The following is a 17,326-nucleotide window of genomic DNA, read 5'->3' as shown; positions in this document are numbered from 1 at the left end:
AAGCAGTTTTATTGCCTAATGATAGTTCTTAGTATATACTCAGACAGATTGAAATTTAGTAAGTATGTGTTAAGAACTGCAGGCAATAGGAAAAATCCAAAAAGGTTTATATCTTCCCCCCACCCTCCCAAAAGTACTTACACTCTTATTTCTGTGAAGAAGGCTATGCAAGCACATGCATGCTAATACTACTCCCTGGCATTCAAACAAACCCAAATATACTCACTACCTGAGAGAACTTATCCTAACTCTATTTTTCTTTCAAAAGAGAGTAAAAACACATCAACAGGCATACCTAGAGACAAACACTGGAAACAGTTTACATCTGTGTTTACAAGCAGTCATGTACTTCCTTTTTATTCTGTATTACAAGTGATACTGCTAGAATTAGCTGCAAAACATTAATTTCTTTATCGTGCGTTCTAACTGTAATGATTTTGTTTTAAAGTAAATAGTACTTTGCCTGCTAAACGCTCCCTAAGCTCAAAGTCATTCTTTGGACACTGAAAGGAAACATAAAGAGCCTTTGAAAACACTACAAGCTACAAGTAAATTGTAAAGGAACTCTCTTTTAAAAATCTTTCCTTGAAGGATGCATTACTTCATACTCAAGAAGGGATTGGCCATGGCTATGCTGGCCTATGAGGGTCAGAGAGGGGAAGGTACAAGGGAATAGAAAATGGGTCTGTAATTAACCCCTTTTTTCTTTTTAAAGCTGTAATATCATATTACAGATCAAATCTGTGGACAATGAAGGTCATTTGTACTCCAAATTTCATTCCTTTCTCAAAATATACTATGGTATTTACTGCATTAATATGATGGTTTTTATCTATAGTCAGCACATACTGTATGGATTCATCTGCAAAAATACCTCCTTTAACATAGTTCATTACTCCTTGACCTTAGAAATCTTCACTGTACAATGTTCTATAAGCTATAGTCAGAAAACATCAAGACTGCACATTTTAGAAGATACATTTTCTAGTAAATGTCATTAACTCTTCATGATTAAAATAAAATTAAGTACTACTGTGCACTCAGAAATGTTTAGATGCAAAACAGAGCATGCAAGCACACATAATACTAAACCAGATATCATTACAGCTTTTTGTCAACTTAATTCAGCAATTCACATATTTAATAAAAAGTCTGAATGGACCCTATTTTTATATATATATATATATACACACACATAACATATTTGTATATATATTTGTATACATACACAAAAATAAAGTTAAAAAAGTGTAGAAACATTTTTTGACAATATTTCTGATTACAAACTATTGTTTTTCTCAAATTTCATAGCAATGTAAAGATAAATCATTATTATATCTTGAACAATAATAATCCGCTTTAATCTAAATTTCTAATATAACACGAGAGCAATGTAAAAAGGCTGCTCTGGAGGATATGTTGACTTTGTAACAGGTGGAGGTGTTTGCATGTCAAATCAATTTCAGTCAAAGTGTGAAATTAATCTCTGTTTATGAGCTGAATGGATAAATCACGCAGCTGGTGAAAGGACTTGGAAAGAATAAAGTACTGGAAAACTTTGAAGTAACTCTTTAGTGAAATAAATCACTGCTTTACAGAGCATCTTATCAATAGGTATCTGTGTGTCTGAATAAAAACCTTCAGTTGTTGCTTAATATTTACCATAGATCTTATTTTAATAACAACAAGCAGTATTGTGTTTTTATTAGTATTTGGGATTCAAATTTAATAGTCCATTTGAAATTGTGTGACAGGAATCATTTCCATTTGACATTTTGTAATCAACCAAGTAAGATAAGAAATTCAATAAATGCTATAATGAAGGCACAAATGATGTAGAAACTGTTCGATGGCTCAAACCTGACTACATCTTTTACCTGTTCACGGTGAAGCTGTTTTTTAAAAAGCATATTAGTAGCCTCACCAAAATCATAAAAGCTCTAATTGATTTTGAGATGATAATATGAATCTAGTTTAACTTTAAAAGATTGAAAAATGCATATGAGCAAGAAATTCCAGATCTTTTTTTTAAATCTCAATAACAGCTAAAACGAATCTATCATATACAAAGTATCACGGAGTGAGTTGTATTACATTCCAGTATAGCATTTATGAGACACCATTTATCTGCCATCCAGAGGGACCTTGACACGCTTGTGAGGTGGGCCGATGCCAACCTTATGAAGTTTAACCAATCCAAGTGTAAGGTCCTACACCTGGGTCAGGGCAATCCCAGGCACTGCTACAGGTTGGGTGGAGAAGAGATTCAGAGCAGCCCTGCGGAGAAGGACTTGGGGGTGTTGGTTGATGAGAAGCTTAACATGAGCCAGCAGTGTGCACTTGCAGCCCAGAAAGCCAACTGTATCCTGGGCTGCATCAAAAGAAGTGAGACCAGCAGGTCAAAGGAGGTGATCCTGCCCCTCTACTCTGCTCTCTTGAGACCTCACTTGGAGTATTGCGTACAGTTCTGGTGTCCTCAACATAAAAAGGACATGGAGCTGTTGGAGCAAGTCCAGAGGAGGGCCACAAGGATGATAAGAGGGCTGGAGCACCTCCCATATGAAGACAGGCTGAGAGAGTTGAGGCTGTTCAGCCTGGAGAAGAGAAGGCTGCGTGGTGACCTCATAGCAGCCTTCCAGTATCTGAAGGGGGTCTATAAGGATGCTGGGGAGGGACTCTTCCTTAGGGACTGTAGTGGTAGGACAAGGAGTAATGGCTTCAAACTTAAACAGGGGAAGTTTAGATTAGATATAAGGAAGAAGTTCTTTACAGTGAGGGTGGTGAAGCACTGGAATGGGTGGCCCAGGGAGGTTGTGGATGCTCCATCCCTGGCAGTGTTCAAGACCAGGTTGGACAGAGCCTTGGGCGACATGGTTTAGTGCGAAGTGTCCCTGCCCATGGCAGGGGGGTTGGCACTAGATGATCTAAAGGTCCTTTCCAACCCTTACTATTCTATGATTCTATGACACCAGTTTTACAAAATAAGCTTGCACACTGTATTGGGAACTAACAATGGTGGAGGAGGTCTACAGTGACCTGGATAATAATCAGGCCTGCAAGGATCTGGATGACATCCAGTGCAGGTAAAGGTTTGTATGGAGCACACCAATGTCATACAACAGCACCCTGGTAATACAGGACTGGGCAGACATTGAGGCACCAACCGTGTACAGACTGGCCTGCCAGCTCTGGCAATTCCAAGAAAATCTCTATTTCCCCTGCCCCTCGACTCTATGGGTTTGCATCTCAGCTATGGAAAGACTGTCCTATGAGGTCTGGCCACTCAAAGGAAATGAGAATCTCCCTCCTTGCGTCTACTGGGTTTAACTCACAAAACACACACAGATATCCATAAGTAAGAAAAGATAATTTTGTGATAACGTTATACAAATAATACTTTCAGAAACTTAGGAAACTAAACAAGTATTAATCAAGTATTGATATAACACCACACATGAAGACTTATCATTCAATAAGCAATAGCTAAAAACATGCTGCATGTTTTCACTGAGAAACACCAAAAGAAACAAAAAGGCTTTAAAAAAAAAAAAAAAAAAAAAAAAAAAAAAGAGCTGTTATTGGAAACACATGAAGAAAGAAGAGTTGATGCACAGCTCTCTCTCTTTCCACTGTGACCTTGCTATGTGAGTGTTTTCCTCCACGGTTGTTCTTAAGCCAGCCACTTTGCCTAAAGATCTACCAATAAATAAGGCAGAGACAAGGGTTAATTTGAGCACTGCATCTCCAACACCACACACTGCATAAGCTTTACCGTACTTCCTGGTGATGCCTAACAACTCTCTCTGAGACACTGCATAGTCATGATTCATGGGACAGCAAGCACCAGGGATCATTCCCAATAGACTGAATGGACAAGACTGCATCAAACTTTCGTCTCTATATTCTACAAAGTCCTCCAGCGCTACCTTATAGTATACAGCCTTTATATCTTCAGGCATACCTCAGCACATCCCAAGGTATTCAGTATAAACTCTCAGGTTTTTGCTATGAAAACATAATGGCCTGCAATGCAGCATCCACATCAGTCGCACACTGAAAAAACAACCCTCTTGCTCTGACCCAAGACACATACGTATAAATGCACTGACACACACACAACTTGTCTCTGGGTAAAGAAGGTCCCTCCTTAGGGCCATGTTATGTGGATGTATTCTCAGGGCAAGAACACAGTCCCTGGCCACATTTTATTTAGCAATACAAATTCAGTCTCAAAGTAGTTTCTGGGTTGCATTAAACTCCACATTGTCTCTTCTGGGTCTTGGGGAAAACAAAGCAAAACGAAAAAAAATAAAATAGCCAGTTCCCTTTTCCTCTAAGGAACCCCCAACCCCTGCTGTGCTGTAAGGCTCTTTTAGCTCTGTCCATTCCAATTCTCTCTGAGGTGAGGTCCTAGACCACATTATGGAAGTTTGTTTTGGGAAGGGATGCTCAGTGAAGGTGTTTTCTCCTCATTCTTACAAATTACTTTTTTCTTTTTAAATAAATACTATCTATCTACTAACATGCAACAAATACTTAACAAATAAGTTATCATCGCAGTTTCCTAGATTATTTCTCACAAAATTATGAAAGAGCCAATTTTTAAAGTTTTCTTTTCCTCCTCATTTGTCAGATGGTTACTCAACAACCCACCATTTTTCTTTATCTGATATTGCCATGTTTGATTGCACTGCATCATCTTATAACATAGAATAGATTTCTAATGATAAAAACATACATGTTCGGTTTGTAAGCTGTGAAATTGGAAATATTTTTGTTATGGATTAAATGTAGTAAATTGAATATGAAAAGATGGGGGGCTTTGGGTTTGGGGGCATGGCTTGGAGCTGTAGTAAAAAGATGTACTACATTAAGTGATACACAGGGTATTTTTGTCATCAAAGTTGAAAAACACAAACCAAAAAAAGTTATATTATTATAGGTAAAGAAATTATTTACATTAAAGATACAAGACTAAATATAGATCAAAATAAGAATTCTAACTCATGCCATAATATATCTGTGTTCAAATACAAATACTACTAATTATCAGATTAATTGCTAAGACAATACAATAAAAAGAGAGTCTGTTTTATAATTCTATTAGTCCTCTCACAGCACTATTGTTATTGTAAGTATTGATCTGTTTACAAATAATCAACAAACCAAAATTACAAATAATTCTACACAACAGTGAATGGAAAAATACATTTTTTTAAGAGATGTCTACCCACAATATTGTATTTTTACTTTTCTTTGAAAATTATTTATCAAACTTCTAAAAGAATGTTAAAACCAATCTTTAAACATTGAAGACAAAGTATCCATAGAAGGTGGGCATATTTTTATGAAAAAGTGAAGGAAAAATATCTAAAAAATTTGGATTTGGACTAAAATCTGGGTGGACTTTAAGTCCGTTAGTAGACGGTGACTATGACTAAACCTACATATGCAAATATATAAATGTATGTACATACATGTATATACATGAATCTTTGTATTTATATTAATTTTATTAAATAATCTAACTACAAGACATTGTTAAACTACCCACTTTGTCCTTATTTGCTGATAATAAACTAGAAATGTATCATTTCTTGCAGAACTGTTCCATCGGATGCAATAACCAAACAAGCTACCTTCATTATGGCCTCATATTGTGATACTCAGAAGTTCGCAGGAAGTATAAATGCATGCATTTTTTTTCCATGTTACAATTTTTCTTCATTTATGAAGAGCTTATTTAGTGTGTTCCATGTGCATGATTTTAAAATTTGGCAAAATTTCAATTAAAAGTTTTTCCACATGTGGCATTTAGGAAAGATCATCAGCTAAAGTCACAACCTTTAGGCTCATAAATCTAGCCATGCTAATGGACATGCAGAAGTACTCATTCAGGTGCACAACTGTCCTCAGATCACGGTAGTTTAATCCTCCAGAGAAGATTTGTATTCTTTCTTCGAAGAATAGTTATGAAGGGTCATAATGTCACAGAAAGAGAGCCCTTTCATAGGGATTTAAGGTAGATTACTCACATAAATCTGTGGCTTAAATTTGTATTTTATATTAGTCATACTTTGCTAATTTTACCTTTCCAGAGCATCTCCCTACAGACATAACTTAACAGACATTTTCAACAATAAAGCAAAAATAAAGGGAACTCCTGTTTATCATTGGGGGGTTTATCATTGCCTTTGATCAAAACAACACCTTTTTGAATAGCTGGCTGTGTCTTAAGAACATGTTCTTTACATATTATAACAACAATTACCAGTTAAGCTAAATAATTTTAAAGTTTCGTGAAAAAAACCCATACAGAATTCATTTCCTAGTATGCAATTTTTATTTTTTGAATTTTTGGTGGCTTAGAAATTTGGGGTTTCTTCTACAGTTCTAGATAAGTATTTGCTTCAAGAAAAATTACAATGATACTGCATTTTGCCTTACATAAGAAAATTAAGTATTTAGCAAGATTTTTAAAACAATGCTTTCTTTAGAGTTTATTGACTTCAGTGATAACTTACCACTTCTAACAGCTCACTCACACCTTTTAGAAGGATACAGTTAAGAAAACATCAATGTTAGAATTTGTGGACTTGGTAGTGTTAGGTTACTGGCTGGACTCTTCAGGGTCATTTCCAACCTAAATGATTGTATGAATACAGTCCAAGATGTATCAGCCATCACATCATTTAAACAATTCTTTCATTACTGCTACAGAAAGGATGGTTACTTAAAGCAACATAGAAAAATAAAATTTCAACTAAGTGGCATCACTGGAGAAGCAATATGAAAGACTGACTTATTGCTCATTTAAAATCAAGTGTTTGATTTTTATAACCAGACTGCAGGTGTAATGCATCAAAAGGCTTCAAAACTAATGGGTAATATAATTCTCATGGCTTGATCCTTCTACTGAGGAAATACAAAAAACTGTCACAAAAATAAAATACTTTTATAAGAATTTATCATAGTATTGCTCAAAAAACAAAAAAAAAACCCACCCTCAAAACATCCTCTGTGTTGCTGGCTAGCTGTGATGCATCTTTCTTTCAGATCATCATTTGCAGAGAGTTTGCAAATGATGGAGGATGTTTAAGAATGCCAATAAATATCAGTTGTGGATTTTAACACGACATTCTGTGTATTTCACCATTTTCTTCAATATGTAAGGGAAACTGGTGAACTAGAATTATTTTGGCTTAGAAGAGTAAAAGGACTATCTTCCTAGTTAATGTGAGCGAACAGCTAAATTCATGGTGTGCACACTGTGGCATTTTCTGTATTAAAAACAAGTACCAAAAGACAGCAAAGGGAGAAAGTTTTAACTGGTAAAAAACTATTTCAAATTTCCATTTGCTTAAAATGACTGAGTTGTTCTATCAAACTTTCAACTGAGCTTTACCTGCTAAGAAGCAAAGAATGGAATTCATGTTTCAAAAATGTAGATTAAACTCCATTCCATTTAATTCCTTTTTTTCTTTTGTTGTTTTGTGGGGTTTGTTGTTTTTCTTTGTTTTGGAGGGTGAGGGGGTTGTTTGGTTGGTTTTCTTGTTGTTCTTGTTGGTTTGGTTTATTTTCCAGTGGAAGGATAAAAGTACAAAGAAACAGCTGTCTGAAGTAAAACCCACATGTCCCCCTCCCAGATCAGCTAATGCTTACACTAAATTCTCATATATGTCTTGTTAGAATCTTATTAGGAAATGCCCATTTTATTCTTAGAAATTTGTTACTATTTAGTCTTTAAGAAATATCATTAAACTTTAATAATGTTTTTTAAAAATATGGCCATGGTAAACCTTTAATTAAAGTTGTATTAGGATCTGGAAATAACATTTATGTTAAAGTCAAACATACTGAATAATTAACCTGGATGGAAAGCTGAATAGCATTTTATTTTTCTATAATAAAATAAAAATGGATGAGCTGTTTTCTACATGGAATGTGCTTAATTATGATGTGAAACTACTTTCCAAAGAAGTTTGACTAGAAGAATGATCTTTAGTAGCTGAGCTAAAACGTAACAATTCTGTCTCACTCAGAGACAACATGTTATTGTTTCTATGTATAATTCTACATATAAATGTCTTACACAAAGAGGCAAAAAAAAGGGTTTCAATTTAAGATGTTTTAACTTAAGTCAATTGCTGAAAAGATAAGAATGCACCTATGCTTAATCAGTCAGACACAGCTGCAATATGAAGTGGAAGGGAGAGGGCATCACAGTCACGTCATATAACTAGGAAAGAATATGTGCTGTACCTAACCAAGTTTTAAACGTTGGGAATGCTTAGATTTCTTTTATTTTTCACTTTTTAAATTCTGAAGTTTAAATAATTGAGCATATTAAGATATTCCTAAATTAAATCAGAAAATGTACACAGATATCTGTAAACCACACTATTTTTAACATACATGTTCTTTTCCAGCATATTAAGATCTCCACTATCAGTGTAAAAGAACACATTACATTAAAGATTATAGTGAAAGAAGCTAATACATTGCTTAAATAGTAGAACTGAACAGCTATATGTTAATCTTTCTACTGATTGAGATGAGTAACAGACATTGTATGTCTGTGGAGCATAACTGAACATAATGATATCCAGACCTGGTTGAAAACTGAAACGTGCTCTTATAAAATAAAAATAGGACATTAGAAGCAGAGATATGCAATTAATATAAAAATTTAAAAGGCATAAAAGGCACTTACTTAACAAATTCGTATTCAATCTGGACTTTCTAGCTTTGTTATTTTGTTAATTTAGGAGGGAGAAGTTATGTGGCATTACATGCTTACTCCTTATCATGCTCCTCACTTAAGCCTCTGTTGTTTGCAGTCACTTAATAAACAAGTGACACAGACAGAAATTTGATCTTACCCACTATAGCCTGCTAACATATAAATATGCAATACACTCAGCCAATTAACGCACATCACCATGATGCTATGTTCCTCAAGTCCATTTCTATTTTCCGGATGGAAAGTGGGTTCTGTCTGCCACCCCAACTGTTATACAAAACTCAGGCAAAGATATTCTCCACTATTAGAAAGTACTTTGAAACTGTTGCAGTAATTATCAGTAACTTAGCATGCCTCTTTTCACTTTATTAGTCACCTACTGATGATACTATTTATTCTTTGAAAGAAAACTCAAGGATGATGAAACTTAGAAATGCCTCCTGTAGGCATCCCTGAACAATATACTCTAAAAAGGTCAGATAACAATATCGGAAAGCTTCCTTATCTGAAATAGATTGATAATACATTGCACTGTAAATTAAGTGACTGACATTTGCCCATCTACAGAACTAACCTGCACTGTATGGCACTACAGATTCATTCATACAATACTATGGTGAAACTCTCTGACAGTTCTCCACAGAACCAAATAGCTTTCACATATGAAAATTTTCACATAAAATATGAAATATATTTATTGCCTGTCCTCCAAAAGCACACACTTGAAGAATGTCTGAATTATAATACATAAGAACATAAAAAGAAAACTTAATATACATGAAATAGATTAAAGGAAGATAAAAGCTTAGAAGCCCAGAGTTTTTCTTGAATGAATCATGAGTTGTGCTCTTTCCAAGCATTACACTGTAAATAACAATTTCCCTGAATGCACGTCTAATTGTGAGAGTCCTAAAAAAGCCTAATTGCATTAATTTCCTTCAGCACAAGTTTTAGCAAATCTCCAAGCAGTAACAAAATATTATATCAATATTGGTAGTGCAATGACATTTATAAGCAAGTTGTGTGTTTGTAAAATCTGCACCAATTCAGGGTTTACTAAGTACTATAGCTGTATGCAAAAAGACAACTGACATTTCTCTGAGTAACTGAAATGTTTTGAAAATATTTTTCTACTAGTCCCAGGAGGAAAGAACTATCTTCTTCAAAACAACATCATAATGAAGAGCTTAAAGCTTTACTGCTCAGTTGAGGATCAATACAAATTAAAGTCGTAAACTTGACATTTTCAGCTGCTTGCAGGGGCTGATATACTTCCTGACATCTCCAAGAATTCCTAACAACTTTGAATTATATAAAATGCTTATCATTATATCACTGAGTCACCAGATTTCTTTTATAATACTGTTATGAATTAAAGGATAGGCTAGTGAAATAACTTCCTTAGTTTATATAACCATGAAAAGGCAGGAATAAAAAGGTGAGTTCTAAACAGGTTACAAAACAGATGTTACACTGGTTCTCAAGAAGTCTGGAAGTCAAAAGATCAAAATATTTTTATCAGACTGACAGGTTTACAGGCTTGAATGGGAGAAAAATCTCAAGCTTTAATAAAATTCTAAAACATTCACACCCAAAAGTTCAAGCTGACTGCCATCTGCTTCTATGTCAGTGTGGTACAGCTGATGGGAACATAAGCATGGAAGCAGCTTAATGATCAGCTGGCTGCACAATCCTCCTTGGACCTTCACAGCCATAAAGCATCTATTTATAGGTGCAGTACACCTATTTGTAGATGCAGTACATCCATGACATGAGTGAAATAAGGCAAACTCAGAAACATTATTCACCTTATCATTCCTATTTTGATCTGCGACTCCAGGCTCTATCAGGAAGGTATCCAGCACAAAGTTCTTGACCTGACATCACTGTTTGGTATTGTTACAAGGCATAATGTCATATTAACATGCAATCCTGACCTGGATATGCATGGCAATGGCTATGTCCATCTCATCCATGTAACAGGTAAATATATGCTTGGACCTGTATTAAGATATGGCATAAACCAAATCTTTCTCTTGATTCAAATCTGCCTAAATACATCGGATCACAAGTTGCTGGGCAATTTGGGGCATGAGTGGTCTTCACATGTCATCAAAACACAAATGAAATGCAGAAATGCAGCCCAAGAGGAACACTAATATTAATAAAAAAGTGTGTGATTAAAAAATTACTTTAATGAAAAATTCTTTACCTACTATATCTGAAAAAAAAACAAACCCTGCTTCGACCCATGACCAGCAACAAATTGCAAGAAAAGTTTCCTTGTAAAAATGTACTCTTAGCATATCATTGGTAGAAAAATAATTTATTTGTTACAAGATTAACCTATGACCTCAAATAGTGTCATGCTGATACTAATATTGTTTGCATCCTTAGGATTACACTTTATGCATGTTATATCTAAGCATACGGGTCATGTTGTTCTTTATACATACAGCAATATATAAGAAAAAAACCCAAACCAGTCAGGTTTTAGAGCCATTGCATGGCAGAACTGGAATTTAAGTTAAGAGCTTTAAAAAAAAAAAAAAAAAAAAAAAAAAAAAAAAAATGCAGTCTTTCGACAAATAGTTTACTCATTTAAAATAAGTACTTTGGGTATTACTAAACCCAAAAGATACCAGGCTCTGCTCTAAAGCATATTTAACACTTACTCAGACTAAAGTGACTTCAACAAGGGAGACTGGCAACAGCCTTCAACAAAATTACCATTCAGCCAAAAGATGACATATGAGCATGTCAGATATGTCCTTTGTATCAGAGACCGTCTGTAGAAGGATACTGGTGTGGAGAACCAAAATTGGATTTCCTGGCTGACCACTGGGAAGTATTTTCCCTTCTTGTTCCTTTCATCGTTAGAGTTCACAATATGCCAACAGACACCAATTATAAAAACCTGCACAGGCAAGCCTGTCTTAATGTCATTAGTACAATAAATGTATAGTTTAATAAACTTGAAGCTAACATCTACATAGCTTTGCACTATTTTGTCTGTTTTGGTGTTGAAACAGCAAGGCAACTACAGGTGAAATTAAACACTTACATAGGATGCTTCAGTTTACAGAAAACATTTAGAGAGAACTCCCACTCTACTAACTCAGTTACTTTCAGTTACTGAACAGTGAACAGTCTCTGAATGTCTGGCAGCATCTTTTATATGAAAATAATATTGTCAAAAATTACTATCAAATAATTTTCACCATATATGCCTATAAGAAACTAGCGAAAATAGTATTAATTATTCTTGTCTTTATCCTTAAGGAGAACTAATTAACATGGAAATTACCCAAAAGTGATACCATATGTTAATAAGCAGGAGCTCTTTCTAGTTGCAGGTCTACGTAACCTATTAAAATGGAAAATATCAATACATACATACAAAATAACAGGTATCAGCTATTTTTTACTAGAATGAAACAGCTTCAGAAAGTATTAAACTGAAGCTCACAGTCAAGTAAAATTAAAGATGCTTCTGTTGCCAAGGTTCTCATCTCTGAGGCAGAAGCAACGTAAATGAGGCTAAAGTAATTTAGGTCACTTTTGAGGGGTTAAATTTTCACAATCATATGCAATATAGCTGTTCTGCTGGTTTTGTTACGTACTTATCGAGTTAGTTCTGTGAAGATTCTTGGAGAGGCATGAAAACAAGTTTTATAATTACCCCAATAAAGTCTGAGAAAACTAATCAAAATTTTCAAATAACATCCAATATAAAGAATTACACAGGTTAGCAGAATGTAACATTTTCAATTTTTCAAATATGATAGAAATTTGTAGTTTGTATTGACCTTCAATCAAAATGCATTAGAACAGTAACTTTCATTTTTACTTCAGCTTCTTTTTAGTTATTCTGTGGGTATGTGGAAATCCATCTCTATTAACCATTAATTAACAATAGAGATGTTACCAAAACTCGAAATCTGTGAAAGGGTTAAATGCCTATTTGAAATAAATTTGTTGGGATGTAATGAATGAACTTACAACACGTGTTTATAACAGTTAATTGAGTTCGTACCTTGATAAACAGCTTTGAATCCTGGTGAGCCAATGCTGTCATCAGATTGTAAATGAAGCCACATCTGGTTGCTCATGCTCACAATAAGATCAGGAACACTAGATCCAGTGAGTCTGTATGTAGGATAAATTGCAAAGTCATTTGCAGAGGCATAAGTTACTCCTACTAGCACCAAAAAACCCACAGCCTTTTAAACTTAATACAAAATTTAGGCATATTTACAATACATTACCCTGGTGTTCTGTCGGCTGTTTTTAATAAAATTAACAATTCTATATGGATTAGAACAATGTGAAGTCTTAGAAAAAATGTATTTGAATGACCACATTCAAGTTAATTATTAAACACTTTTAATAAAGCTGTTCATACCTAACTCATTAAGTAATTAAGCTATTACACATGTGAGGGACTATGAATTAAATAGTTTTTACTTGTTTAGGTTAGTACTGCTTTTTTTGCTATGCTTTTTGAAAGTGAAGCACATGTGTCCAGAAGAACTTCCTAGAACCTTATCTACTCCATTCAAATAACTCACAACTATCTCTTAAATTTAAGGGGAAACTGCTTTTTCCACACGCAGTAATGTGTGATAACTACATTTTGCCATAATATACATAAGGCAAGCTGGTGAATCCCACCATACAACCTTAGAGCTTCACGGCAGTATCTTTTGTATGTCTGTAATTCTGTTATCTTCATGCAAAAAGGTGCACGTTAAAAATGATTTAAAAAGAAAAAAAAGAAAAACTTTGTAGATTACTTCTTAATGGTGAAAAATGCCTACCATGTAATCAAGTTCCAGTACTGTATCTGAACAACTGTTCCAAGCTTGGTGATAGCCATACAGTCTTTCAAAAGATAGTGGGAAAATCTGCACATAAGAAGTAGCTGCAGAATATCTCTAAGCTGTCACCAGATACAAAAATAAACAACATCACTAGAAGAGGACATCTGCCTTGAACTCCATGTAGATCTCAGCGTATCAGAAACTTTGGTGCTAGAAGCTACAGGTACTGCAGTAACTGTAACTGATGTAAGGAAAAACTAATGACTCTCTCATTTATGTAGACTCTATTTTGTTCAAATTGGTCACATACTGGATTCTCTGTCTGTCTGTGAACTTCAGCCTTAACTAAGATAACAAATACATGTGAGATAAGTAATACAAATACCATGCCAAACTGAGACAACATGTCTTAGAAGCACAATTTCTCAAGAAAGAAGCTATAAAGAAACCAGAAACAAGTATTTGGACTCTTCCACGAATATATTATTTAAATATAATCAACCAAATGTTAATACTACTACAACTTAAATGCAATGACATAATAAAAGGAGAGGCTGAGCAGAAACAAGGTGAGAACTGAGGAATCATGAGGCAAGTTACAGGAAATCCTCTCTGTCTTGCATCTAAAATCTCATCCATCAAGGTTATGAACAAGAAGCTGCACATCCCATATCTAAAATATTTTTGTTTCTTACCCTGATATTCTGAAAATAAAATAATATATAAAAAGAAAAAATTCCCATCTGAGTGGAATGGACCAGGGTCTTGTTAACTACTAGTGCCTGTCCACCTCAAACTGTTGCTATAATGGTTAAGTGTGCCCTCATATGGCCTAGAAGATTTTTGGTTACCACCTGGTAGCAAGTAGTTGACAGTATTTAACCTATTATAGCTCAGCATAAGCAAACACACAAATGAAACTTAGCTTGGATAAGTAAGGAAGTTGATAAGACACGATATATAGCTGAGCTGTTCAGTGTGACCTGTGTTAATAGTAAGAATGAACATAAAGCAGCTGCTTAGTCTGAAAACTTGAGTTGCTTGCCAAACTAAGTAGGAACTATACAGGTTCAAAAAAATGCTAGGTTATAGCCAGAGTAATTAATATACCCTTGCTGATAAAATAAAAATTGTTGATAAAGTCATGACTGTCATTTAAATTAATAATATAGGTAGCCTATAAAAGGAAGATACCTCATCAGATAGTGAGTTACATAAACAAAAGTAGTTTAGGAGATGCCTGCAGAAACAGATATATAAAGAAAGAAAAGGAGAAGAGTACAAATACATTTTGGGGATCACCTTCTGAAACCACAGCAATAAACATTAATTTCTCACCTATCTTCCCAGTTAAAACACTTCAATAGAATACCATAACTGTTAAGCCATGCTTTGTATTCTGCACTTTGCTATAAACAAAAGGTCAAGGGTTTTTAGCAATGAAGAAAAATTCACTGACATCTCTTGACAGTAGTGGAGATTTATTGGAAGACAACCGAAACCTGTGATTTTCCTGCAAGAATTTCTCAACGGCTATTTAGAAGTGTAAACCTACTGCGTAACCAAGTAACAAGTGCTTAAATGGCTGTGTTCATACTCAGTAATCTGATTAATTTATGAGACCTATACAGATAATCTCTGAACATAGACAAGATGAACTCTAAAAGTCTTTATGGGTAGTATGGGATACTTTTACTGTATACAAATATCTGTGTAGCATGCAAGTAAAATTCAATTCTGGAATCAATTTTTAAAATATAACAACTATGTTTTCTTTATGCTTCTTCCTCTTATGACTTCGTAAAAATAAAAATTCCAGTATGCACATTTCATATATATAGTATGTATTCAAATACCCGTGCTACACTATTTCCTACAAATGTCAACTACTTGATAATGTTCCAGTTTGAAGAGAAATCAATCCTTTAAATGAGGAGTACTGCACATAAATGTGAAAAAGTTTTGAGCCCTTTCTGCATTTTCTTTTCTTTTTCTTGTTCTTTTAGTGTGCACAGAATTTTAAATAAATGTGTTTTGGAGGCATCAGAACAATAAAGTAAGCTGACTGAAGCACAGCATTCGAAAGTCAATATATCTGTCTTTGTGACATTAAAATACTGTATAAAACAAACCTTTACTTTAAAATTCAATCATAAACATTTCTTGAGTTTTCAATATGTGAACATATTTTCCTTCTTTGAAGCAAATTCCTTTTCATTATTTGTTCAGGTTTTCTTTTCCTTTTAAAGAAACAGTATTGTTTTGTCAAAACAATAATTTTGTTGACAACAAAATTTTTGTTGATAAAAAATTTGTCAAAATTTTACAGTATTGTTCTGTCCTTCAAAGATAAGTCACTATGCTATTAGTGTGCTTAATTGCAACCATATCACAAACTAAAGCTCTGAAGGTTTGACTGTTAAAGCTGTGATAAGCAGTGTTACTAAAAATCCTTGATTTTACTTGGCTTTGTATTTTTCTTTTAATACTAATAATGTCAGCTACCTAGCTAATAAGGGGAGAAAGACTCCAACGCAGTATTAAAAAACCAAACACACAAAACCTACTTTCTCTCCTAAATTTTACAACTTCTAAAACATTTGGAAGGAAAAACTTTTTAAATAATGTGAAATAGAAAAAAGATACTAGGAATTCAGATTCAATAATGTCTGAGATCAATAAAAAGGTAGCCTGGTCTTTTTTTACCAGTTATAGAAGGATAGGTTGTTTTCCAAGTCCCCAGTCAGTTTTGGTTTACCCAGAAGAAATGGGTAAGGGTTGATAAAAGTATTTCTCTGTCATGGACAGTGGTTCGTGTACTGAAAAAACTGACATAAACAGCTGGGTTTGAACCACTAAGTTATGTTTTCTTCTTTGTATCGGGGAAAAAAAACAACCTACAAGTTTTTTATACAGGAAAAGTTAGAAGATTCCTGTTTTAAGGAAATAATTTTGAAAAAGGAAATTGTATCTGAATGTAACTGCTTCAACAAAAATATAAACCATAGCATTTGAAGGCAAAGCAAATTTTCTAAAGCAAAGTGTTAGTTTAATTTACAAGAATTTAAGAACCCAAAACAGGGCATTGCAGAAAGTGTGTGACTGATAATCTTTACCTCATATATAATTATCCCTAGCGAATTGTTTTGAAAGGGTAGTCACTAGCTTCTAGAGAAACTTTGTTAATTATGAGAAATAACGGCAGTCAAAACTTTATAGCCTAAACATATATATGTTATTTTTCAGTGAGTTGCACTTGCTGTATTTCCAGAACTACCATCTTAGCATGCATAGCCCATAAAATAATACTGTTAAATTTTCAACAAGTAAGGCTTACAGAGGAAGAAAGTGACAAAACCCATAAAATATGTGCACGTATTCCCTTTAATCAAGCTGTTGGTGATAGGATTTTCTAAAAAGTTTACTATAAATACTATAATTAGACTGCTTCAATAAACTAAAAACCAAACCAAAACCAAATCAAACAACAAACCCATATCGCTACCCAAAATGCCAACTACACTGCCCCAGAAATGCATTAAATTGATTTGAAATAATTTGCTTTTCAACAAAGTAAATTGGGTTTTGTACCATCTTATTGCTATTTACATGAACTTAAAAAACTTTTTCTACTTATTTTTCCCATTTCTTCCAAAACCTAAATTTGAGGTAGACAGTTTATACTTTGTCACCAGTATCCCTTCCTATTCCCCTCTAGCTGCAGTGCTTTAGCTTTGAGGTTACATAGATAATTGCTAAT

General features: G+C 34.2%; 1 protein-coding gene across 4 annotated transcripts in view; it reads right to left on the bottom strand.

Moving 5' to 3' along the window:
* The window catches only part of CSMD1 (CUB and Sushi multiple domains 1), a 1,137,242-nt gene that overhangs the window by 302,529 nt on the left and 817,387 nt on the right, over window positions 1-17,326 (bottom strand). For all 4 annotated transcript variants that reach the window (XM_030490098.1, XM_030490097.1, XM_030490096.1 and 1 more), the window contains exon 12: window positions 12,780-12,892. In XM_030490098.1, the coding sequence (XP_030345958.1) occupies window positions 12,780-12,892 (113 nt within the window). The remainder of the gene's footprint in view (window positions 1-12,779; window positions 12,893-17,326) is intronic.

The sequence above is a fragment of the Strigops habroptila genome, chromosome 6, assembly GCF_004027225.2.
Source record: "Strigops habroptila isolate Jane chromosome 6, bStrHab1.2.pri, whole genome shotgun sequence".
NCBI classification, from domain to species: Eukaryota; Metazoa; Chordata; class Aves; order Psittaciformes; family Psittacidae; genus Strigops; species Strigops habroptila.
This window is presented reverse-complemented; position numbering and strand designations above follow the sequence as displayed.